The sequence below is a fragment of the Hemicordylus capensis genome, chromosome 5 (assembly GCF_027244095.1).
Source record: "Hemicordylus capensis ecotype Gifberg chromosome 5, rHemCap1.1.pri, whole genome shotgun sequence".
Classification (NCBI taxonomy): Eukaryota; Metazoa; Chordata; class Lepidosauria; order Squamata; family Cordylidae; genus Hemicordylus; species Hemicordylus capensis.
Genome location: NC_069661.1, coordinates 7,815,058 through 7,841,524, shown reverse-complemented (window position 1 = coordinate 7,841,524; position 26,467 = coordinate 7,815,058). Strand labels below are relative to the sequence as shown.

Sequence of the window (26,467 nt, the reverse complement as noted above, 5' to 3'; positions counted from 1 at the left end):
CCGGCAAAGAGCGCGTGTCACCCGCAGCAGGACTTTGGGAAGCCGCCGCGTGGCCGCCGCGCGTGGCTGCGCGGATCGCGCTCGAGACCGCGGCCCGGGGAGGGAGGCTGGAGGAGCGTGAAATCTCGCCGCCGCCGCCGCCAACTGCATGCAAAGTTTGCACACCTGAGCGGCGGCTACTTTTGCCTCGCTCCTCCCGCTCGGACGGCGCTGCCCGAGGCAGAGCCCGCGAATGCGCTTTCCCCGGCATCGGAGCCCCTGACCGGCAGCCGGGGAGGATGATGTCGGTGGATGCGACCAGCCGGCGGCATCTGGGACTGACGAGGCACCGCTGGGGACCCGGGGCTTCCCTCCGGGGGCGACTGCAGCATCCCACCCATCTTCCTGGATGAAGCGAGCCTGAGAAGGGGGAAGGAGCGATCCCCTCCCCGCACCAGCATCAACCCCACATTTGTGGCTCACCTCGCCGCCTCCTCCTCCTCCTCCTCTGAAAAACCCAAGCTTTAATTTTGGCAAAGGACTTAAAAACACACACACACAACAGCAGCCAGCTTGGAAGGCTGCTGGGAGATGGAGCTAGGGGGGACCTTGCTTGGGACAGACTTTTCTTGAGCGGGTGGAAGAGGAGGAGGGGGCTGCATCTTTGCGAAGCACCTGCTGGAGGCGGTGAGATTGGGCAGCGGGAGGTCGGTGGAAGGGGCCCTCTCCCCAGAAGCTGCCTGCTGGGGGCAGTGAAGGGGGGCCCATCCAGATAGCCAGCATCATTGCAAATGAATTCTGCAGGGCTGGTGTGGAGATGGTGGTGGGGTGCCATGGAGTGATGTTGAGGGAGGTGTGTGGAGAAGGAGGTCCACCTTCGCAGGGATCTGTCCCATAAAGCCGACCAGAGGAGGGAAGGCAGGGGTGGGAGACTCCTGGGGTGGGTGGGTGGGAGAGGGAAAGTCCTTTCTCTTAAGACTGCAGGCACAGGGAAAGTAACGGGAGATGCCTACTAGGAGCTGAGGTGGTGGGAGGGGAGGAGGGAAGAAGGTTCGTTGCTCCCCCCCCCCGCATCCCTTTCACACGGAACCTGCCCCCCCATGGCAACGGGACCTTTTTTAAAAGAATGACTTTCACTGACCGGATTAATGCCAGCTTGAATGGGAACCACACGGGAGAGGCCGGTGGTCTTAATGGGTCACTGGCTGGAGAGGATGTTAACGCCAACACCAGCGCCACCTTGGACCGCAGCCTGAACCTGCAGTCTGTGGGTGTCGGGGTCTTCCTTGCCATCTTCATCCTCTCCGCCATCGTGGGCAACATCCTGGTGATCCTCTCGGTGGCCTGCAACCGTCACTTGCAGACGGTGACCAACTACTTCATCATCAACTTGGCCATCGCCGACTTGCTCCTCAGCACCACCGTCTTGCCCTTCTCGGCCACCTTGGAGGTGCTGGACATCTGGGTCTTCGGGCGCATCTTTTGCGACATCTGGGCCGCGGTGGACGTCTTGTGCTGCACAGCCTCCATCATGAGCCTCTGCATCATCTCAGTGGACCGGTACATTGGGGTCAAATACTCGCTCAAGTACCCCACCATCATGACCGAGAAGAAGGCAGTGATCATCCTGGTGGTGGTCTGGCTGACTTCCATGGTCATCTCCATTGGGCCCCTCTTGGGCTGGAAGGAGCCGCCGCCTGACAATGACCAGCAGTGCAGCATCACCGAGGAACCAGGCTATGCCATCTTCTCCTCCTTCTTCTCCTTCTACTTGCCGCTCCTGGTGATCCTGGTGATGTATTTCAACATCTACGTGGTGGCAAGGAGGACCACCAAGAACTTGGAGGCTGGGGTCAAGAAGGAGCGCAGCAAGTCCATGGAAGTGGTCCTTCGGATCCATTGTCGCAGCGTCCTGGAGGACTCTCTGGCCAGCGCCAAGAACAAAGGACACACTTTCAGAAGCTCCCTCTCCGTACGCCTCTTGAAGTTCTCCAGGGAGAAGAAAGCCGCCAAGACGCTTGCCATTGTCGTCGGGGTCTTCATTCTCTGCTGGTTGCCTTTCTTTTTTGTACTGTCTTTCGGTAAGTGGGAAATCTTGGCTGTGCTATGCTATGTTTCCATGCGGAGTGCTGAGGTCCGGTTTCTCACCAATGTCATTGAGAAGGGCAGTGTGACGCTATCGTTAGGGTTCTCTTAACAACTTGCCTTGAAATTCTCAACCACGTTGAGAACCACGTTGGTGGGGCGTTAATTCTCATCCAAGATTTGCCATCCAGTGGACTTGAAAAGCCTGGCTTTGGAATCAGGCAAGGATACCTGCAGGACCACTGGTGGCCAATCATGATCTCATAAGCCTTGTGGCCTACCTTGCAGAACTGTTGTTACCCCACTAAATGTCATTGTTTTGAGGCCAGTGATGGCACAGATGGAGGGGAGGCACAGAAGGAGCAAAGTCCATTTCTGGCTGGGGGAGCTGGGTCCCACATATTAGATTTCTGAAACAGAAATGCAGGGCAACTGCTTGTCTGAGAGGGGTGCTTGACCCTTTGTTTAGATCCGCCTCTGGAGGCTGAATGTGATGAGGAGATGTGTTTATTTTGTTGCTTTATTTAAAATATGTGTATCTGGCTTACTAACCAGCCATGACATCAGAGGCTGCCATATAGGGAGTCAGACCTATCTAGCTCAGCATTGTCAACACTGACTGGCAGCAGCTCCACAGAGTTTCAAGCAGTAGGCTTCCCCAGCCCTACCGAGAGGTGCTGCTGCCAGGAGCGGAACCTGAATCTTCTGCATGCAAAGCAGATGCTCTGCCACTGAGCTGCAGCCCCGAATCTAAAGGCAGCCTCTGATATATTAAAAAAACAACCACACCATAGAGCTAAGAGAGGAGAGGCACCCCGCCCTCACTTCCAGCTCCCATCCGAAAGAGCCATTTGGGTGACAGGAACAGGATGCATATTGGGTGGAATGCAGCAAGTCTGCAGCACGAGGGAAGCCCCCCTCTGTGCCTAGCAAAATAAGGACTACCTTGGTTGCAATCGGAATGAAACAGGAATCGGCCAATCAAGCCTGATGAGGACTGGGACCCCTGGAGGTCCACGGTGGGCTGGCAACATGGACTCTGCTGCATTTTGTGGTCTCCGGACAATTCTAGCACACAGCCCCCCAAAGTGCTATGCAGGGACTTGAAGGCTGCTGAGATGCAATAATACAGGCTGCTGCCTGCAAGCCCAGCACAGACCGCGACCCGCTGAGCTGACCCCTGTGTAGTAGGATGCCAGTGAGCCATTACCTCTCTTCCTGTTTAGCAAGGCTTTGGACTTTCCTGGGGAGGGAAAGTGGTTTTTAAATAATCTGCTATAGACAGCTGTTGCTTTTGTCAGTCTGATTCCTGCACATCCACACTGCAAATCTAAACCGGCCTGAAACTGATTTTCCCTGCCATGCTGTCCAAAACCAGGGATGCCACAAACCCCAGTCACTCCTCCAAGCCACTTCCACTGCCCCTTCCTTTGGGTCCACTCACCCATAGATCGACATACCTGGTTCCCCTAGGCTGTGCCTATGGGGACCCCATGACTGCCAAATGGAGCCTCATGGTTCCATGGCAGTATACCTCTGAATACCAGAGCTGCGAATAAACAGGAGAGGGCTAGTACTAGCCCTGATAATAGCTTCCTTCCAAAAATGGCTCAGGGTGGTTTACACAGATGCATCTGGTTTGCCACGGATGGGAACGGAAGGCTGGACTGGATGGAGGGGAGTGATTTCAGCACCCCCCAAATAATTTCCTCTTCGAAAATTACCAAGCAGGCTGCACATTTGCTGCAATGCCATGGCATTATATGGCATTACATGTTTTGAATCCCATGTTTGCAGAGACGGGGGGGGGGAGTCATCAGCCTGACGAAGCAAGGTGTGCACATTATTTCTTCACAGAACACATCATTAACTTAGACTGCACTGCCACGGAGAGTGGTGATGGCCACTTGTTCAAATTGCCTTTTTTTTTTAAAGGGTTGGGGAAAGTCATGGAGGAAGATTAGCCTGTCAGTCTGTGTTCCCTCTAATTTTCCCCCCATCTCTGTTCAGAATGAGTTTTGTTCTGGGTGGCAGTATCAAGGCACTGTGTGCACACGTATTTATATTCAGAGTGAGATCTTCATGATTCAACCTGAGCAGGATCTAAAATGAACTGAGCAGACCTTTAAAAACGTGTGTGTTTACGCACATGTGCACGCCTTAGAGGGAACACTGTTGCTGGTGGCTATTTTCCATGACAGCTAAATGAACCTCTGTGTTCGGAGGCAGTCTATCTCTGAATACCAGTTGCAGGGGCAGCAAGAGCATGTGAATTATGACTTTCTTGGTCTTCTTGTGAGCTTCTAGGGGCATCTGGCTGTCCCTGTTGGAAACAGAGCGCTGGGCAAAATAGACCCCCCACACACACACAGAGAGGGATCTTCTTACGTTCTCACACAGATCTTCTTGCTCAAAAATTAACTACCCATTCAGATTCCCTCCCATTTAATGTCCCACACAGATTTTCCAAAAGGGCTGAGCTCCCACACAGATCTCCCCAAATTCATTTCTCCTTCAGTTAATTGTCATATTCTTCATAATTGTCATATTCAGTGGCATATTCTTCCCTTTGAGACACACAAATAACAGACACCCCCAAATAAGGCAAATCCACATTTTTCTCCATTCACCTAGGGAGAAACTAGATGAGATGCCAGGAGCAAGATTGCTTCTCTCCCTCTGCCTTCTTGTTTTGTTTTGGTTTGAATTTAGTCATCATGGGAGGTGCAGATTGAGCCCATGGAACTATGGGAGGGAGTTAATCCTTTCCCCTCTGTGCTAAGTTCCCTGGAATGAATCTTCGCCCCTTCCCCCAAACCAGTTATTTGGCCCACAGGGAGAAACAGCGATGACAAGAAAGTAAGGAATCAAGGTTGATGCAAACCAGTGGGGATGAGGCTGGAACTTAATGGCAGAGCATAAGAACATGAGAGCAGCCTTGCTAGATCAGGCCCAAGGCCTATCTAGTCCAACACCCTGTTTCCCACAGTGGCCCACCTGGGAGACCCACAGGCAAGAAGTGAAGGCATGCCCCATCTCCTGTCATTGCTCCCCTACAACTGGTATTCAGGGGCATCTTGCCTCTGAGCTGAAGGTAGCCTATAGCCAGCAAGACTAGTAGCTATAGACTTGGCTTCCTTTGTCTAAGCCCCACTTAAAGGCATCCAAGTTGGTGGCCATCACCAAATCCTGTGGCAGAGAGTTCCATAGATTCATATGTGCTTTGTGAAAGAGTTCATCCTATTGTGGATCCTAAATTTCCTGGCAATCTGTTCGTGGGATGATCCCTAGTTCTAGCCCTGCAAGAAAGGGAGAAAACTGTTCTCTCTCCACACCCTGCATACATTTATTAACCTCTCTCTCCCCTTTAGTCGCCTTTTCCCCCAACTCAAAAGTCCCAGAAGTTGTAGCCTTGCCTTGCCTCATAAGGAAGCTTTCTCTAGGTCATCTTGATTGCCATCAGTGCCTTATGCACTTTCCCCAGTTGCATAAGGCATGGGATCCATCAGGGAGCAAAGTGCATGTAGAAGGTTCTAGGTTCAATCCCTGGCAGCATCTCCAGGTCGGGCTGGGAAAGACTCCTGTCTGAAACCTCGGAGGGTTGCTGCTGGTCAGTGTAGACAATGCTGAGTTAGATGGACCAAGGGTCAGACTCAGTATAAGGCAGCCTCCTGTGTTCCAAACACACAATGCAGAGGACAAGCCAGAGAACAGTTGCTGGGACTGCTGTATCTCTTTAACTGATGTTCACAACTGCTTTGCAGTTTATCCAAGGCTTACCCACGAACTGGTCTGGATAAAAGTTAAGCACGGACTGGAACAAAAATTTCATTTGAAACATGTTGGGAATATCAAAACGATATACCAGTGCCAGCAGCTGAGAATATACAGGGACGCGTATGATGATTTGAAGACATGAAACAACTGTTAATCTGGCACAAGGGCTCCTTCTCTGAAGCAGCTCCTTAGTAACATGAATAGTTATGCTTATGCAAAGGCTATAAGACCACAGTGGTGTGAATTCTGCACTAAAAGCAGGGAGTGGGGAGACTGCATGCAGAGAAAATCTGAATTCTACAGCCTAATTAACTTGTGGAACTCTCTGCCACAAGCTGTGGTGATGGCCACTGGTTTAGAATGCTTTAAAGGGAGATTAGACAAGTTCATGGAGGAGAACTCCCTTTGGTATTTGCCATGTTAGCAGAATCAAACCTCCATGTCCAGAGGCAGTGTACCTCTCAGTTCCATTTGCTGCAGGACCAACAATAGGGGAAGACACCTTCATGTACTCCTGGTCAGTTTCCCAGAGGGATCTGATTGGCCAGTGCTGGAAATAGGACACTGGACTTGATGGATCTTTGATCTGATCCCGCAGAGCTCTTATGTTCTTAACTTATATAAATTAGTCAAAATAAGTGTATTTGCATTTGTTGGCTTCCTTTGTACAATTTATTCAGTCTGTGTTCAGTCTGGGCATGGGGAGGGGCAAGGAGCTAAGCACTGCAGAGAAGCCCCCCACACACACACACAAATTCTGATGAATCATTGTGCAGCCACCCTACTGACTTCTGCAAATTCAACAGGCATTACAAACTTACAGACTTTCAAGGCTTGCTTTGAAATCACAGGGGCTAGTAACTTGCTTTTCTTTTCTAAAAAAATGAATGTGGAGGTTTCCAGATGTTGCTGGATTGTGTGTCCAGTGCCAAGCATTGTACTTGTGCAGCACAACAGACACAAAAGTACTACTCAAGCCCGAAAGAATTTGAGTTGCTCTCTCATTTTCCCTCTTTTCTTTTTGTGTGCAAGTTGCTAGCCCTCATTGTTTATTTGTGGGGGGAAAGGAAGCGATTGTTCGCTGTATCCATTAGGGTGATACAATAAAGGTGTTGAACTGGGCTAAGCATGAAGAAGAGACTATAAAAGCGGTTGAGCCTGCAGAAATGCGGGCAAATCTACACCCAATTCAAAATGACTTCAACCTCATTATTGGTCCAGGGGTGCTTGGTTTTTCATATATAAGTGGTGCATGGGGATTTGAGCAGGAATGAGACCATGGTGCTGGGGAGGGGGCTTCAGTCTACCCCCTGACACAGTTTCACTCCAGATCACATGCACATAGACCTCCCCCTCCCCATGCACGATCTGCCCCGGGAGAAACGCTCCTATTGGAGACAATATGGGGGAATCCCCCAGGGCAAATAGCATATGCAGGGAAGCATATTCCAGACTGGGGCTAGGACTGCAGTATATGTTTCTAGCCCCCTTACTCCCACCATATCCCCAGCCCACATCAGCTCATCTCCCTGCCCCGCCCCCGTGTGTGCTATTTACATTTTTGTGAGCAAGCATCCCGGGCCAAATATGCCGTGGAGGGGAGCCGGTCCGGCAGTAGCGAGCACGAAGTAGGGTTCACCCTGGCTTGCATTTGGATCTGTGGCTAGCTGTGAGCATGGTCTGTAAGATATTCCCCTTCAGGGATGGGGCTGTAACTCAGTGGTGGGGCATCTGCTTTGCATGCAGAAGGTCCCAGGTTCCCTCCCTGGCAGCATCTCCAGGTAGGGCCGGGAAAGACTCCTGCCCAAAACCTTGGAGAACTGCTGCCAGAGAGCCAGCGTGGTGTAGTGGTTAGAGTGCTGGACTAGGACGGGGAGACCCGAGTTCAAGTCCCCCATTCAGCCATGAGACTAGCTGGGTGACTCTGGGCCAGTCCCTTCTCTCTCAGCCTAACCTACTTCACAGGGTTGTTGTGAAAGGGAAACTCAAGTATGTAGTACACCGCTCTGGGCTCCTTGGAGGAAGAGCCAGATATAAATGTAATCATAATAATTAATAATTAATAGTTCAATAATAATATTGAGCTAGAAGGAGCAAGGAAGGTTGCCAACACTGCATTGCCAGAAATTGGGACAGGGACTCAGAGGAGGCTGACGGGGGGGGGGGAGCTGGGGGCATGGCCACCCAGGGGTAGGGCAGTTTGACTTTTTAGAAAAAACATTTTAAAGCTGCCGCGGCCGCCAGTCACTGACTCCAGCAGGCGGAAGGAGGGAGGGAGGCAGGGCTAAGAAAAAGAGTCCTTCACCCTCCCTCCCTCCCTCCTGAAGCTGGAGTCAGTGACTTGCTGAGGCCGTGATGAGTGCTCTCCAGGACAGGAGAGGAGAGCTGGTCTTGTGGTAGCAAGTATGACTTGTCCCCTTAGCTAAGCAGGGTCTGCCCTGGTTGCATATGAATGGGAGACTTGATGTGTGAGCACTGCAAGGTATTCCCCTCAGGGGATGGAGCCGCTCTGGGAAGAGCAGAAGGTTCCAAGTTCCCTCCCTGGCAGCATCTCCAAGATAAGGCTGAGAGAGATTCCTGCCTGCAACCTTGGAGAAGCCGCTGCCAGTCTGTGAAGACACTACTGAGCTAGATGGACCAATGGTCTGACTCAGTATATGGCAGCTTCCTATGTTCCAGGAGACGGGAGGCAGTTCAGCAGAGCCTTTTTAGCAGCAGTGTGCAGTTGTCGCCATTTGCCAGCGTGCCACGCCTGCCCCAGCCAGCCCTGGCCTCTGCCCTGCCCCCGAGATCCGCCATTCATTTCCCATCGTTTGGGAGGCAGGAGAGCTCTTGCTGCTGTCTTGCTCTGCCGCTGCTCAGCTGTGGCTTTAATAGTTTTATTTTTTATTTTTAAATTAAAGGTGAGAAAAAGCGGGAGAAAATGCATCCCGAACGGGGACGAGCATTTCCCCACTGAAAGTTGGGATGTCCCACACAGTGTGTGGGACAGTTGGCAACCCTGGAACCAAGGGTCTGACTCAGGAGAAGGCAGCTTCCGGTGTGTCTAACCTGGGACATTCTGCACGCAAGGCAGATGCTCTACCCCCCAGCTGCAGCCCTTTATCCCACTCCAGGCGGCACCACAACTGCACAGGAGGAAAGAGTGGTGGCATGCAAGGTCACAAGGCAGTGGAGTTGGATCGGGAATATTAACGGTTTAATGAGGAAGATATTCTTGACAGAGAGGCAAGTGCAGTCTGCTTTTCCATGCTCTTGCTGCTGGCTGTTTGTTAGCTCCGCCTCTATTCCAGGACTGGAATACAATTAATTAAAGTCCCATTCAAAAGCTGGCCTGGATCAAGGAACGGATTAACCAAACATACCACACAGCTCACAGAAGCCTCCTCTCCAGAGGCATCCTTACCCTAACCCCCTAGGGGCCCCCAAATCCTCTTTAGTCTGTCCTGGATGGTGTGGTCACTCCACCGCCGGCCTGCGCTGTGTCAGGCGGCCAAGTGTGATTGTGACCTGTGCTGGGCACTGAGTGTGACTTTTGCTTTAGAGGCAGAGTGGGGAGTGGGGGGGGGAATATATGGGATGGGGATATGTTAAGTTGTGTGTTGAAATGTTTCTCTTTATGCATATTTGCATAAATATACCTGTTTTATATTCTTACATTCTTGTGAGTGCAGTTGCTGTTTGTGCTCTCAAGAACCCATGTGTTAAAAATACTCTGTGTGTCAAGGCATGTGTGTGTGTGTGTGTGTATAGCGGGGTGATGCTTAACTTGCAGCAGAGGGGGTGGGGCACCTCCAAAGGACTTTAGGTCCAGGCTCCAAAATTACTTAGGTGCACATCTGCTCCTCCCACCTCAGTTTGCCAACATTTTCTGAGTAATGGGTGTGTGGTGGTTTTGGTTGATCCATTCCTTGATCCAGGTCAGCTTTTGAATGGGGCTTTAGTTACCTTTATTCTAGTCCTGGATTAGAGGCAGGGCTAACAAACAGCCAGAGGCGTAACTATAGGGGGGGCAGGGGGGGCACGTGCCCCGGGTGCCATCTTTTCTGGTCACGTGGGGGGCGCCGCCATGACAATTTTTTAAATTTTTTTTTATTTTTTGTTAATACAAATGTTTCCTGCTCAGTGCAGCAGCACTGCAGCAGTCAAGGGAGCGCGTCGACGCCCCCTCCCCCACGAGCGGTCCCTTCCGCGCCGCCCGCGCCCCCCCCCCATTGCTTTGCTGGCGCCTGGTGGCCAGTCAGTGGCCTGGCTTGGCGGCGGCGGGCGCTTCTGAGGAAAAACCTAAGTATAATGTAGTATGTGGGGGGGGGCGGGGGGGCGCCATTTCAGTGCTTGCCCCGGGCGCCGTTTTCCCTAGTTACGCCTCTGCAAACAGCCAGCAGCAAGAGCTGGCGGGGTGGGGGGAGAAAACGCAGTCTGCATTTGCCTCTCTGTAAATAATATCTATTTCATTAAACCATGAATCAATCTCTCTCTCTCTCTCTCTCTCTCTCTCTCTCTCTCTCTCTCTCTCTCTCTCTATCACATTTATATACCACCCAAACTTTTGTCTCTACTATTCCTAATTCGACTCCACTGTCTTGTCCTTGCATGCCACCACTCTTTCCTCGGGATTCTACGGGGTGGATATGCTCTGAGAAGACCCCATGTGATATGTGCAGCAAGACAACGGCCTCCACACCCCTGGGGTCAGAGGAGAAGCGGCAGGCCGTGAGTGTGGCATTCATGCCGAGCCTCCTCGCTCTGCCAGCTGTACCCCAGTTTCTCCGAAGGGCAAGGCTGGGGTAGAGGAGAGCCACAGGGGTTTCTCTTGAATGGCCCAGGGTAGGGGTGGAGCTAGAATTGAGCAGATGGGTTCAAAGAACCTGGGTGGGGGGCAGCTTCTGTGGGCCCCCAAGCTCCACCCTCCCTGTTTTCTTCCTTATCTCCCTCACTCCGAGGGGCTGCCAGGGAGGGGGCGAACCCGGGGCCGCTCTCCTCTAGCTGTGCTTCTTCTCGTACGATCTCGCTGGCACAGGAAGGGACTGGGCTGTAGCAGCTTCTAGACTGCCAGGGAAAGAGCAAGAAGCAGACCTTGAAGCAGACCTCAGCCGGCTTCAAGTGGGCATAGAATCTGTCTTGGTTGGTACTACCCTGGTTCCAAGGTAGGGTTAGAAACCGTGTCTGTGGTGGATGCTGCAGGGAATGGAGCAACCTGCTTCTGAGTGGAGCTCAGCTCTGGGCTCAGAAACCACTTGCTTTCCACAGATTTTCTGTTCCCCGGCGGCGTCATGGTGGAGTCATCTCAAGAAATACCTGTGCAATTAATCAGGACATGTTTGCATGGCTAATGAGGCAATTCCGAAAAGCTGTTTGTTCAACAAGGAGAGCCACGCTGATTAGATGAGAGAGCTCCGCCACCTTGGGAGTGAAATTCTTCTGTCCTTGCTCAGCTGGGAAACTCTCTCGAGCAGTAAGGAAATTGGGCTCCTGTGACACAGGACAGGAGACACAAAACCTTCCCTCAAATTGATCCTGGTTTGCATCCCGCCGGGAGCTCATTTCCTGCTGTGCTGCCGTATCACTCTTACTATATTCAGTCTATTTATTTCAAAGCTATCAACCTTCTAAATAAATCCAGTAGTGCAGGGGTTACCCACTTTGAGTCCCCAGATGTTGTTGGACTACAACTCCCATCACCATCTGAAATGTGGCAGGGGGTGATGGAAGATGTAATCCAAAAACCCGGAACCCAAAGTTGGGAACCCTGGCACTAGTCATTTAAAAAAAAAATTAGATCAGCTATTTGTCTATACGAAGGTGAGCCATCTGGAATGCATCCACAGCCTGGAATAATAAGAACCAAGCTAACAAGACTCACCATTAAGTGGTAGCATTTAGGACTATAGTCAAACTCCTCATTCTCTTGCAATATGTAGTTCTCCCATGTAATTGCATACAGCAGTAAAGTTGCACATCAGCAACAGGGCTACACTGAACTTTTCTCCATTTAAAACCACTATGCTATGAGCCAGCGTAGCGTAGTTGTTAGAGTGTTGGACTAGGACTGGGAAGACCCAAGTACGAGTCCCTACTCAACCATGAAACTCACTGGGTGACTCTGGGACAGTCATGTATCTCAGCCTAACCTACCTCACAGGGTTGTTGTGAGGATAAAGATAACCATGTACACCGCTCTGAGCTCCTTGGAGGAAAAGCGGGATATAAATGTTTTTTTAAAAAATGTCCTGTTTAGAAAGATTTCCCAACCTGTTCACCTAAAGGAAATCCTTATTTTCCACAGGGGACTAGCTATTTACAAGCCAGACAGATGTAATAATTGGTGAGAGGGAAGAGTGTCTATTTGAGCCTGTTCATGAAGTGTACCCATTACACAGAAAGAGGTGGCAAAACTTTGGACTGGGTTGATTCAGGCAGCAGATTGTATTTTTGGGCATTCCCCAGCTGAAAACACACTCTGCATGCTATAAACTAGCTTACCAGAGAGAAAGATTTAGCATAGCCTTCTCCCTGATGTGGTAGGTTTCTAGATGCAAAGGAGCTGCATGTGGAGGAACTGGGGAGAGTTTATAGGAGTCAAATGATGACGTTATGGGAGACACTAATTAAGCCTATGTTGATGTGATACTACAGTAAGTATACAGATTTGCATACAAGTTTCTAGAAAGTTTTGCATATTTCAGAGGAAGCAGTAAGATGACCTCTCCCTTCTCCTATATGATTGATTGATTGATTGAGTGCTGTCATGTCGGTGTTGACTCTTAGCGACCACACAGATAGATTCTCTCTAGGATGATCTGTCTTCAACTTGGCCTTTAAGGTCTCTCAGTGGTGCATTCATTGCTGTCGTAATCGAGTCCATCCACCGGGCTGCTGGTCGTCCTCTTCTTCTCTTGCCTTCCACTTTCCCCAGAATTATGGACTTCTCAAGGGAGCTGGGTCTTCACATAATGTGTCCGAAGTATGGTAGTTTGAGCCTGATCATTTGTGCCTCCAGTGAAAATTCTGGATTGATTTGTTCTGTGATCCATTTGTTTGTTTTCCTGGCTGTCCATGGTATCCTCAAGAGTCTTCTCCAGCACCAAAGTTCAGAAGCGTCAATGTTTCTTCAAAGTCCAGCTTTTGCATCCATAAAGTGTCACAGGAAAAACCATGGTCTGAACGATTCTAATCTTTGTAGGTGTAGACACGTCATGGCATCTAAATATCCTTTCCAAGGCCTTCATTGCAGCCCTACCAAGTGCTAGTCTGCAGCATATTTCTTGACTGCTGGATCCTTTACTGTTGATGGTTGATCCTAAAAGGCAGAAGCTATCCACCACTTCAGTGTCTTCATTGTTATTAGTTTAGTCTTTTTGACATTTAGTTGTAGTCCCATTTTCCCACTGTACTCCTTGACTTTCATTACTAGAGCTTGCAGATCTCCTATATACCGGAGCAAATTTAGAAGGCCAAACATCTGGTAACTTCAGGCTACTTAAGCTTTAATTCAAACACTGGGCACATAAGGCCGCCGAAAATCATATTGCTTCATTTAGCTTTCCCTGGGATATATTTAACATGGACAATTTATCTGATAGAAAAGAGATAAAAGTGTCTTGGCTATTTTTATATTGTCCGACTCAGCGGACATGACTCAGCATCTTGAGAAAGGACTGAGGGATGGAGTTGGACAATTGAGGTGGCTATAGCTGGCCAAAAGCCAAGCAATGGGAGAATGAGAAGTTGCCCAAATGGCCTGTGCTGCTCTCCAAGGCACTGTCTAATAAGGATGTGCACAAAGCAGGCTTCCCCTGGTACAGTTTGCATCCGAACCATTAAATTTCCTGTTTTAAAAGTTTGACTTACCACTGCCGAGGGCTTCAGCAGCCTCAGGGGTGCAGCTGCTGCCCGGGGGCGGGGGGGGGGGTGTTTCTCTGTCAGCTCTCGCTCCTCCTCCTGCTGGCCTTCCCTGAATCTCCGGTGACCAGCTCGGGCCATTTCGGGGCCATTTCGGCCCTGTTTGTGCACATCGTGGGCATTTTTTGAGAGGCTGCACATATGCACAGGCCATTTGCATGACTGAATCAAGACCCAAGTCAAGCAAACGGCCCATGCACACGCATGGCAGTGCAAGGCGGCCAGTGGAGGGAGGGAAAGCCGCCAGAGACTCCCTCCCATGGCCACAGCAGCAACCCCCGAGGCCACCAAAGCCCTCGGTGGCGGTAAGTCAAACTTAAAAATAATAATAATAATGGTACCCGGGACCCCCGAACCGGGCCCAAAGTGGCCCGGTGGTTCGGCTCGACCTCGAGCCAAACTGGTTCAAGATCGAGCCGGTTTGCACATCCCTACTGTCTAAGACACCAGGTCTCGAACCATAGACTCGGAACCCTTTCTCTCTGCATCACCACCATGGTTGCTTAGCATGAGGGGTGTTACCTGTGTGCTCAGTGCTTTGCTTCAGTGCTATACAAGTGCCATTCACTATGAACGGCCTGTGAGTGGTGTTGCAGCTACCAGCAGGGATCCGGTGACAAAATGGGCCAACAAGATCCCACCTGGTACTTTGAAATTTGTTCACACTGACCTGGTTGCTCAGTCTGAGTAGCTCAAGGATTCTCAAACGTGAGTCCCCAGATGTTGTTGGACTACAGTTCTGATCATCTACAGCCACAATGGCCATAAAATGTTCTTGGACTACAACTCCCATCATCCCCAGCCACAAGGATTGCGGGATCTGAGTTGGAATAATGAGGCTGCTACAACTGGCCAAAAGCCAAACAGTGGGGCAATGATGAGAGTTATCGTTCAACAAAATGAGGCATTGCTAGGTGCTTAAAAGATTGAGGCCCCAGACCCACAGCCCCCTTTAATTAAACTCAGTCATACCCTCCCCCCAAGAAGAATTCAATCATCCAGAAACCTTTGGTTTAAGATAAGAGTTAAGATGCTTTACATTCTCACTCGTGCTCTAAAAAGAATGGAAATTGCAAGTTAAGGTGCAATTAACATGCAATTAATGGTTAAAAACTTGGGTCCAGGCTATTTAAGAGAGCGCCTCCTTTGTCATGAACCTTCCCACCTTGTATGATCTTCTGGAGAGGTCCGGTTACGGTTGCCACCAACTCGTTTGGTAGTGTCCCAGGACCAGGCTTTCTCTGTGGCTGCCCCAGGGCTTTGGAATATGCTCCCTGCTGAAATAAGAGCATCTCCTTCTCTGTTTGTTTTCAGGAAGGCCCTCAAGACTCTCCTGTTCTCGCAAGCTTTTAATTCAAATTAATTTTAATAATTTGATTTATATTGTTTTATTGTGTTTTATGTATTTAAATCTGTGATTTTTAATATTAAAATTTGTACACCGCCTAGAGATGTACATACCAGGCCGTATAAAAAATATGATTTTAAAAAATAGGTGCCCATCTTAACTTCCATGCCATATAAGCTGTGAAGACTTTGTACAGTCTGGTGTATGATGATGGCATTACAAATGAGGCTCCATCCACCCACACTTTGCCTTGATCAGAGATCTATCAGGCAGAAATTGATCAGGGGCATCTCTAGGAAGTGATTAGGGAAACTGCACCTATTAAATATCTGCCTGGTTGCATCCCTCCTCAGCCCAATGTCCAACTGAAAGACCGAGGCAAAGTGTGGGTGCATGCAGCTGCCAAAGCTCTGCTTAAAAAAAAAAAGTCTTACCATGTCCAAGGGGTGGCTGCGGGGGGGGGGGGGAGTGGAGCAGAACAGTCCTTTTCCATTCTCCCCCCCTCCCCCGGCAGCGGTGGGGAGGGAACAGGAGAGACACAGGCCCCATCCGTTCAGGCCAGTGACTTTAAGCAGCTGCGAGGCGCACCTGTGCAGTCTAGAGATCTTTGCAAATCCATGACATCATGGACTTGTGGCAATCACAACTGCACAAGCACACTAGCTAACTAGCTGGCCCAGGCACAGAGCATCTGTGCCTCTAGTTCTCCCCACTCTTTCTCCCCCTCCCTTTTGGCTCTCCCCTTGTTCTCAGCCCCCCACCGACCACCACCTCTTTCTATCCCGCTGCTGCCGCCTTCCCCCCGTCACCATTTCAAAACCACCACCCCCCGCCGCCATTTTCTCCCCCACCACCACTGCCATTTTCTTTTTTGTTTTCTGGCTGCTACTGCCATTTTCTTTCCTCCCTCCACCCACATGCCTGTCCACTGCCGCTTTCCTCTGCCCCTCCCGGCAGCTCGCTCACAAACTCTCACGAGAGCTGCCACACATGAGATTAGTGACGGGTACATGTTAGAGAAATAGATAGATAGATAGATAGATAGATAGATAGATAGATAGATAGATAGATAGATAGATAGATAGATAGATGCTGAAAAGACATTTTAAAATATATATACATCATCTAAAAAGACATTTTAAAAATGTACAGTAAATGTTGCCAACACTTTGAGACCCCTTTTTAGGAGTTAAAAACTTAAAACTGCTGTATCTCAACCATCGTGCAAGGGATTTGCACCAAATTTGGAGGAGTGGTGTCTCCTTTGCCCTAGTTGAGTTGTGCATGGTTTCAGAGGGATTGGGAGGATACATTTGACTTTATGAACAATAGAATGTTCAGGGCTTATAATGGCAGCATGTTGAAAAGACTCCTCACCTTAAGTATACCAGTATAATTACATATGTAATTGTGTACATATGTAACTCAAAGGTAAGGGGGCAGAGTCCAGAGTCAACAATGAATCCAACAACTGCTGGAAATCTTCTGCCATCAAACTCTAGCAGCCTAAGACAAACCATTCTCATCTTCACATGCCTCCAAAGCAAAAACTGAAAGAGATTAACTCACAGAGTGGTCTGTAATAAGTTAACAAGATCAACATAAATCTCAAAGTATCAACTAATTCTGATTAATAGAGAGTTCAGGATATCTCAGTTCCTCATGTTAATTTGTTTATTATTTGATTCCCATTAATATAACACATTAATTGCATCATAATCAGACAGGAAGTTGATGATGATGATGACATTTATATCCCGCTCTTCCTCCAAGGAGCCCAGAGCTGTGTACTACATACTTGAGTTTCTCCTCACAACAACCCTGTGAAGTAGGTTAGGCTGAGAGAGAAGTGACTGGCCCAGAGTCACCCAGCTAGTATCATGGCTGAATGGGGATTTGAACTCGGGTCTCCCCGGTCCTAGTTCAGCACTCTAACCACTACACCACGCTGGCTCCTATTTAGAGATCACAGGCCTTAATCATTCCACAAGTTATGGCTAGAAAGCAAATAATTTCATGAGATGGTGACACTTCAGAGTTTCTTATATATCAGTGTAGCTCTGACTAAAGCTGTTCCCTGAAATCTCTTTTCCCAGCAATATTTTCCCCAATATCAAGCCATTAAGCTCTCTAGGCTTGCTTCCAAGAGTCACCTGGATTCATGCAGATTTCTGGAGACTACAGGCCAGGGGGAGATAATTTGAAACCATAAATTTATATACCGCCTTTCATTAAAACAATACCAAGGCAGTTTGTTCATTCACATCAATTGCACACACATCAATTGCATAATAGATCTCTAACCATCCACTAATTCTAAATAAGAAAGATACCTTTGAATAATTTCATAAAATATGTTAATTCAGTTCAGTGCATTGAGTCCAGTGCAACCCCATCTTCTCTCTCTCTCTCTTCTCTCTGCCTCCCTCTTTATTAACTCAGCAACGCCCTACTGGTTACTTCTCTCCAGTGACAGTGGTTGGGATGCGGAGTGGGGCAGGCTAGTCAATCAGTCCACAATCTGTTTGACTAGCCAGCATGCCAGCTAGCAACTGTGCTGCTGCTTTACTGCTCCTCAATCAGGGGTGGCCATGAGCAGGGGTGGGAGTGGGGAATCAGCAGGTATGGGGCCTCCTTAACATTTAATGTGATAACTGACTGATGTCATACTGTGTAAATAGTATGAGTGAGTGTTTTTGGACATGTCCAATCAGCTTGGACATACAGTGCATTTGTTGGTGGGGAGAGGCTAAAAGCACAACACATGCCCCATGCTTCACAGTTCTCACTCAGACCTCCTGGATTGTAAAGCAACTTGAGAGTGTATGTATATATGTTTGTGTACACAGAGAGAGAGAGTGAGAGTGAGTTTGTTTATTGAGCTGTTTACAGTTTGTTCTACTTTCACTAGGTGTGAAGTACTCTATAGATAGAGAGAACTCTTTCTGGCAGCTGTATTGCAGTAGGGAAAAATCATTTAAAAAAATCAATGGATTGACCAACCCACTTCATATTAAATAACACAGTGTTTTCCTACCCGGCCCTACATCTATGCTCAATATCAAAGCCCTATGCCAAGTCATTCCAGGTGATCTAAAGGGTGGGGCAAAGGGGGTGTTTTACGCTTTTTTATGAAGTCAGTGGGCAGATTCCTCCACATGGTGGTAGAATATTGGGGGGGGGGGGGCTCAGTTCCAGATGCATTTGTAATATTCTGCCATTAAGCAAGCCGCTTATAGGACAATTTTTGGTGGTTTTAGACAGAATTTTAAAAAAGGATCAAAGATCAACAATTTGTCCAAATTAAATATACATAGCCCTCCCACCTTGCCCTACCAAATATGTCCAATACCAAAGTATTGGTATTAAATATGCCCAATACCAAAGCCCTACAGCAAGCCATTCAATAAATATATCATGGGTGGGAGGGGAGAATAATCAAAACAGGAAAATCCCATACCTTCCATTGCTGGCTCTGAGGAGGAGGAAGGCACAGGCTCAGCACAGGGTGGCAGGGCATGGCTCTCTGGTGGGCAACCAGCACTGGCCACTCTGCCTGCTTTCTCCTCTGTTGCCTGCAGTCCCTTACTGGAGAGCTCCCGGGAGGCTAGAAGAGGGTCGCCTGGAAGCCCCGCCCACCCTCAGATAGTCAGGTGGTGGAGAGGGAGTTCTAGTCAGGTGGTGGAGAGGGAGTTCTTTCGATAGCAGACAAGGCACAGCGCTAAAAACAGGTGGGCTGGGCTGCAGGGGGAAGAGACATTTCTGGGAGAGAGAGCAGGGCAGGCTGCTGGGCCAGTTTGCCAAGCGCGGGGCCTGTCCAAGCATGGGACTCAGGGCAACCGCCCCAATTGCCCCACCCTAAGGACAGCCCTGGCCCTGAGCATGCCTCCCATTGCTTTGCTTCTTGCTCTTCATCCAGACCAAGCGGAAGGAGGGGCAGGACAGAGGACTGAGCAGTTCTCAATAGAGTAGAGCTGGGCATCCCAGTCTTGGGTCCCCAGGTGTTGCTGGACTACAATTCCCATCAATACGACCAAAGGCCATTGTGGCTGGGGATTATGGGAAATGTAGTCCAGCAACACCTGGTGACCCAAGGTTAGGAACCCCTAGAGAAGAGGAGGTGAGACAGGATGAGAAGAGGCACAGCGTGAGTTTGCAAGCGGGTAGACTCCCTTGCCAGAGTGTGGAGAGCTCAGCCTGAAAGAAGTCCCAAATCTTCTGCCGAAAGCATTTTGCTTTATCTTGCTCCATGGTAGGGCCATCTTGGGGCATGTCATGTGATATGTGATTTCTGAGAGAGCCTGTCACACAACGTCACAACATCACATAGGGCGGGTGCCCCAGGATGTTACATAGAGAGCACCCAGCTCTCATATGGAAGAGTGCACGTGTATCGCATAGAAGCCCTTTCCATGCATTCCACTGAATGTGTACAGCAGGCCTGCTCAACTTTGGTCCCCCAGCAGGTTTTGGACTACAACTCCCATAATCCCCAGCCACAGTGGTCAATAGCCAGGGATTATGGGAGTTGTAGGCCAACATCTGCAGGAGGGCCGAAGTTGAGCAGGCCTGGCGTAGAGGCTGCAGGCAGGGTCAGTGTGTGTGCCAGCAAGGGTGAGGCCAATGGGCGCAGACCCCTCCTTCTCCCTGTGTTCACTGAATCTGAGGAGGAAATAATCTGAAAAAGTTTCTCTCTCTTTCTCGTTGGGCATTTCCAGGAGGCAATAAACTGCAGGATGTTCAAAGCTTTCACGTATGTTCCAAGTGCAATCTTACTCCCCATACATGCACGGTTGCACATTCTATGTTACTTCTTTTCACCATCTTATCCTTTGTACATACACTGAGCAGGGACCTTCTGTGGTTTTCGCAGTGCCACCTGCTGGCCATCTCTTGCAATTCAAGAAGAACTTGCCCTTTTTCATTGCTACTTTTGTGGCAACTGGGGGAAAGGGTGGGTTCTTCTTGGAATTCAAGAGTTGGCCAGCAGGTGGAGCTGTGAACATTGCACAAGGTCCCTGCTCAGTGTATGTATAGAGGATAAGATAATGCTAGGAAGGAATGAGGCAGCTTGCAGTAGTGTGTTTATCGAGAGTAAGGTCTGGAACTTGTGCAACAACTTTAAGCATCCCGCAGTTTATCTCGCAAGAGTTCGCAAGAGAGCTGCTGGCAGGGGAGGAGGAAAGCGGTGGCGCCAGACAGGCTTGCGAGCGAGCGAGGGGGGAAAGAAAATGGTGGCGGTGAGGGTGATGGCGGGGGAGAAAACAGCAGTAGCAGGTTGGCAGGCAATGAAAACGGCGGCAGCGGGGGCAGAACTAGAGGTACAGATGCTCTGTGCCCGGTCCAGCTAGTTCAGAATATTGCTTGTTCTGTCCTAATGTTGCTCCATAAAATCTAATACATCTTGCAAGAGCTGAAAGCTCCTGTATAGACAGGGGGAAATAAGAGCTGGATACCCCTGTATTCAGAGCAATAAGTTTGCATCAATATCTTCAAGGAGGATCTCCAGTTTACCTCCAGTTTCTTTTTCTCTTGGTAATGCATTTGCAGCCTGGACTCCCTTGAACCCTGATAAAGTGTATCCATTTTACACACACACACCAAGGCTCAATAGCCAGCTTACCACCAGCCCTGATAGGCACATTTGGGGTTTTGGTTGCACATCTGATTGATCCCCCAGCAGTATACACTGGCAGGATGACACAGTCGACCTGCACAAATCTCCAGCTGTCCAGATGGTTGACGGCCGCTAGCAGAGACTAAGCTGTCTCCTTCGCTAGTTTCAGTCGATGAGCAGAGCTGAAACGGATTTACTTTTTTAAAAAATTCTCCGGCAAATGCTGCTTGCTGAAATATGCTCGCAAAAATGTGAGTTCATGCTCTCCTAATGCAAAGTTCCTTTTCCAACATTACCAATTATGGGTACTTCTGGATACAGGGATTTTAAATGTGGGAAGAAGCAACTCTTGAATTGAGAAAGCAACTGCACATTATAACGTCACATTATGGCTTTCAACATCCATCCACAAGAATTGCAATTTAAGTGTTCTCTCCAGGCATCTCTGGGTGTTGCATCTGAAGCAGTTCGGAATACTTGCAAACAGTTAAATTTGGATTCTAAACATTGCCAAAGGGGCAAACATTCATGTTAGCTCTAGCAGGGGGAAGTGGGAGGCACACTTGTCTAGTAAGCAAAAGGTGAGGAGTAGGAGAGGATAATCCAGGTCCCAGGTCCAATGGGAGGAAAGCTGGTCCTGTGGTAGCAAGCTTGAATTCTCCCCTTTGCTAAGCAGGTTCTACCCTGGTTTTCATTTCAATGGGAGACTACATGTGAGCACTGTAAGAGATTCCCCAGGGGATGGGGCTGCTCTGGGAAGAGCACCTGCTTGCTTGCATGCAGAAGATTACAAGTTCCTTCCCTGGCATCTACAAGATAGGGCTGAGAGAGACTCCTGCCTGCAACCTTGGAGAAGCCGCTACCAGTCTATGTAGACAATACTGAGCTAGATTTTATGTATTTATTTATTTAATTCCTCAAACTTATATACTGCCCAAACTTTCATCTCAGATGAACCAAGAGTCTGACTTGGTAGAAGGCACCTTCCTAGGTTCCTGTGTTCTACTGCATTATAAAGAGGGTGTCATATCTTACTGACACCCATCACGCATCATTAGGTCCTATAAAATGACTAAAAAGCCTACAGGGAACTTTGAAGTTGAGTAGCCAGATCTCATGAGGCTCGGAATGTGAGAGCTAGAGGGTGGAGCCTGGTGGGATGAGGAGGAGCCTAGTTGTGATTAACAGGGGCAGGGATGTCAACCCATTGGTCAGAAAGCAAAGCTGGGCTATGCCTGGGCGTTATTCACACTTGGCTTTAGGCTTCAGGGTAAATGCTGAGCAAAGCCCCTTCGAGGTACACTCGCGGCATTGAGGGAAGCAGCCCCTCCCCTCTGCTCTCAGTTTCCTTTTGAAACAAGTCCACATGGCAGGTGTCAGTGTTTTCCTTCTAGCCAATGGGGAGGTGGGGTGGGTGGGGAGAAAGCTCCCTGCAGAGATGGATCTGCATTTGTAAAGAGAGTATCCTTCTTATCATGCTAATGATTCTAGATCAGTGCCTCTCCCATTTGCTCCGGTGTTTTCAGAAAAAGTAGCTTAAAACCAGCATTTCAAAAACCTGGAAATACATACATTGAGAAAAGCTAGAATTTGCATCACAAAGCCCAGTTTGTGTGTGGAGTGGGTCCAAGGATCTCAAGGGGACTTTGAGGTAAGTTTGGCTGGTGTGTGAATGCGCACACTCTCTTCTGAAGGAGATTTTGGGCAGAAGCCCTGTGTGTAAAGCCCCCTGGGTGACTCAGGGGTGGAATGTGAAGCTATCAGCAAAAGCAATCCAGCCAGGCAGCAGAGTTGCCAGAACCTAAGGAGTGGGTCAGATGGGCCGTAAGCTAGACTTTGGCTTTTTAAAAGCCTAATCTGGCCACCTAGCCAGGCAGGGAAAAGAAACCTGCCCCCCTGGCTTGTGGTTCCTGGCCCTGAGAAGTGATCTCTAGGACCTGAGAAGGAGGCAGAACTCACTGCACTTCCAGTCCAACTCAGATCCCTGGCAACTCTGCCTCATTGGCTCCAGCTGTCTCTGGAGAGGAGAGCTGGTCTTGTGGTAGCAAGCATGACTTGTCCCCATAGCTAAGCAGGGTCTGCCCTGGTTGCATCTGAATGGGAGACTTGATGGGTGAGCACTGCAAGATCTTCCCCTCAGGGGATGAAGCCGCTCTGGGAAGAGCAGAAGGTTTCAGCTTCCCTCCCTGGCAGCATCTCCAAGATAGGGCTGAGAGAGTTTCCCGCCTGCAACCCTGGAGAAGCCGCTGCCAGTCTGTGAAGACAATACTGAGCTAGATAGACCAATGGTCTGACTCAGTATATGGCAGATTCCTATGTTCCTATTTACCAAGGAAAGTCTTATATTCTGAAATCTGTCCCTGGAAAATCCCTGATTCACATCCTAATGAAATGCTCCTGGAAGGATGTCTTGCTTGTGCAATCTGCTGGCTCAAGCGACTTGCACAATAATTGGAGCGCTTGCATTGCAGACTAATGTTGCCTCAGTGCATGTTTGCGCTTACCCAATGGAGCACAACTGCAGCAGCATGTCTGGTGGTTGGAAGTGGAACTTTTAGGTAACGAAGCACACATGTCCGGGGGTTTAGCATGATCTTCTTGTAGCAGAGCAACTTTGCTCGTTACGCAAGTGCCTCATTAGGCAGGATGGGAGTCCCTGCTTCTCTTTGACCCTGTTTTTGCCTCTTGGGGAATGCCTTGTTCAGGTTTTTGCACTGCAGACTCTCTCCAAACTAAAACTCCAAGTGGGTGGGTGGATATATTGTGTCTCCAGTGCACCTGAGTGTAAATAGGGACACAGCACGAAGGCACGATGCATTCCACAGTGTATAGAGAGCAGAATCCAGTCTTTTGCAAATAGCATGGGCCGGATTATGACATGCTGAGGCCCTAAACTATGCCAGCCTTAAAAGGCCTCCTAGCATTACAAAAAACCACCCCTATTATTCTAACAAAAAGGACAAAGAAAATAGAAATCATAAAGCTTTATTTTGACTTGGCACAGATGCAAGGAGAAACGAATGATCTAACAAAAAAACAGTTGTCTTGCAGTAAGCCTCTTTGCATTAGAAAGGCCTTTCAATGAAAATGCATTATGTAGAACTTGAAATTTAGTCCTTTTTTAAAATTCAAAGGTCCCTTATAACGTGAGGTCCTCAGCTGGAGCTTACTTAGTATAGGGCTAGAGACGGTACTGGTGAGGGGCAAGCAATGTAGTCCTTGGTGGGATGAGGATTTGTTGTTCCAAGTATATCCCTGTTTTCTTCTGGGAAATGTTGGGGGGCTAGGCTGGGGTAATCTGGAATTGTGTGCTCTGCATGGACTTTATGAATCGTGTGCTCTGCATGGACTTAATGAGCCCGCTTTCCTTTCTTTCCTTTTTTTTTTTTTTGGCACGCTTTTGGTCAGAATTGCAGGCCATGCTTCCAGGGTTGCTTAGACATGCCACCTATGCATCATGCAGTTCAGGCTGGAACAGAGGGAGTTGCCCTATACCGAGTCAGACCTTTGCTCCATCTAGCTCAATGTTGTCCACACAAACTGGCAGCAGTTTCTCTAGGCAAGTTGCAGGCTGCAGTCTCTCCCAGCCCAATTTGGAGATGCCGGGGAGGGAACCTGGGAGTCGGCGTAGCTAGGGGAGGGGGAGTCCGTGTTCGCCCCTCTCCCCAGCAGCTCCTTAGAGTGAGGGAGATAATGAAGAAAATAGGGAGGGATGGAGCTGGGCGGCCCTCTGGAACTTGGGGGCCCAGGTTCTTTGAACCCATCCGCTCAATTATAGCTACGCCGCTGAGTCTGAGACCTTCTGCGGGCATACAAGCAGGCAGGTGCTCTTTCACTGAGCTGTGGCCCATCCCCTGAGGGGAATACCTTCCAGTGCTCACACATGTAGTCTCCCATTCGAATGCAAACCAGGGCAGACCCTGCTTGGCAAAGGGGACAAGTCATGCTTGCTGCCACAAGACCAGCTCTCCTCTCTTGCCCATGTCCGCTTCACATCCACAGGCACGTCTTTGTTTTTATTGGTGAAATATTGGAGGGCAGGTCGCCTTGAAGGAATGTGGCCAGAGGCTCCACAAACTTCACGAGGCCTCCTGCTGAATGATTCCGCCTTCCCCCAGCCTTCCCCCCCACAAGGTAATTCATCGCAAGCTTCGACACTTGTCCGTTCATAGCTCCTTCCCTGCTCACATTTGACTTTGCATTGTAGGTGCTTAAGCACCTAGAAGATTCGGTTAAAAAGGTCCATCTTCATTTTTCTCCACCTGGCTGAATATCTCTTGATTAAACCATGTAATCTAATTAATGTGACCCAGCATAAGACTTAACATTTGTTTAGCAACTGGATGCAGTTGTTGCTCTCGCTTCTGACTCTGTCATTGCTTACTTGCTTTTCGCTACACCTTTTGTTTTTTAATTGACTCTGCAGGGTCAAAGAGAATTATTCAAAACGATAATATGTTCCCTCCCCACTATCTACTGGTCAGTCAGGATAACAAATGATGTCTCCTCCAAGCGTGTAAAGTGATGGTGTCGGTAGAGTCTTCATTGTGCCGCTGATCTCCACCGTGAATATTCTCTGTCTCTTGTTGTTACAGAAATAGATAGACTCAGGGAGGCAAAACAGCCTGAATTTATAGCCAGCCAGCTAAATGGGGACTTTTATTTGATAAAGGTATTGTGCCCAACGAAATATAGCTTGTCTTCCAAGCCATTTATTTTCCTGCACTTTTGAAACAGAATGTCCCCTTTAAAATGCTTTAACTCCAGGACATCCATTCTAGCAGGGAGTAATTAAATTATATTGTAGGACATTGCATGGTGTATTAATACCTGATTATAACCCAGCTAGCCAAGAAATGGAAAAATATGGTAGGAAAGCTTTGGACAAGGAGATAGCGGTTTCTAAGAAGTGGATAATAACAGTTGCTGTTTATAGCCATTTTTTTTAAACAAAGTATTTGGAGCACTTCATGTGCATTAGTCTAGTCACAACAAACCTGCAAGGTAGGCCAGCATTGGTATTCTTGTACAACAGATGTGGAGGGAGTTGAGCCTTAGTAGCTTGTAAGGCCACTCAGAGAGGTCATTCACACAATCGAAAACTGTGTTCTACCCGGGTTTGGGAGCTGTGTGTACTCCCAATTTTTGATTGTGTGGAAGCAAGGTTAGAGGAAAACCTGGGTAGTTTTTTCTCCTACCTTGCTTCCACACAATCACTTCTACCCAGGTTTTCCTCTAACCTTGCTTCCACACAATCAAAAATTGGGAGTACACACAGCTCCCAAACCCGGGTAGAACACAGTTTTCGATTGTGTGAATGACCTCAGAATGTTCTTGGTCCAGCTGAGGGGTGTGTGTGTGTGTGTGTGTGTGTGTGTGTGTGTGTGTGTGTGCCGCCCCTCCAAAATGACTCGGGGCAATTTACGAGACATTTGAACTGTGTTGTCTACTGAACCTCCATTACTCATTCAGACTCCACAAAGTTGTAGGTAACTTATCAAGTTGATATAACAGAGTATGCAGCTCCCCGGAAGGGCTCTTAATACAGGACTGCAGCAGGTTTCTCTTAGTCCAACGGAAAGGAAGGAGGAGGAACCTGGAAGTTGGGTTGTGCTTAAGGGGACGATGCACAGTTCATTCTCTGTGTCTGGAGCAGTCCTGCTCGACTTTGGACCCCCCAGCTGGTTTTGGACTACAATTCCCATAATCCCCAGCCACAGTGGCCAATAGCCAGGGAGTTGTATGGGAGTTGTAGGCCA

General features: G+C 48.9%; 1 protein-coding gene across 1 annotated transcript in view; it reads left to right on the top strand.

The window, feature by feature from the left end:
• Positions 1–962: 962 nt before the first annotated feature.
• Positions 963–26,467, top strand: part of ADRA1D (adrenoceptor alpha 1D) — an 84,199-nt gene continuing 58,694 nt past the window's right edge. Inside the window, exon 1 of the mRNA XM_053257531.1 lies at positions 963–2,060. Within this exon, the coding sequence (XP_053113506.1) occupies positions 1,106–2,060 (955 nt within the window). The 5' untranslated portion in view covers positions 963–1,105. The remainder of the gene's footprint in view (positions 2,061–26,467) is intronic.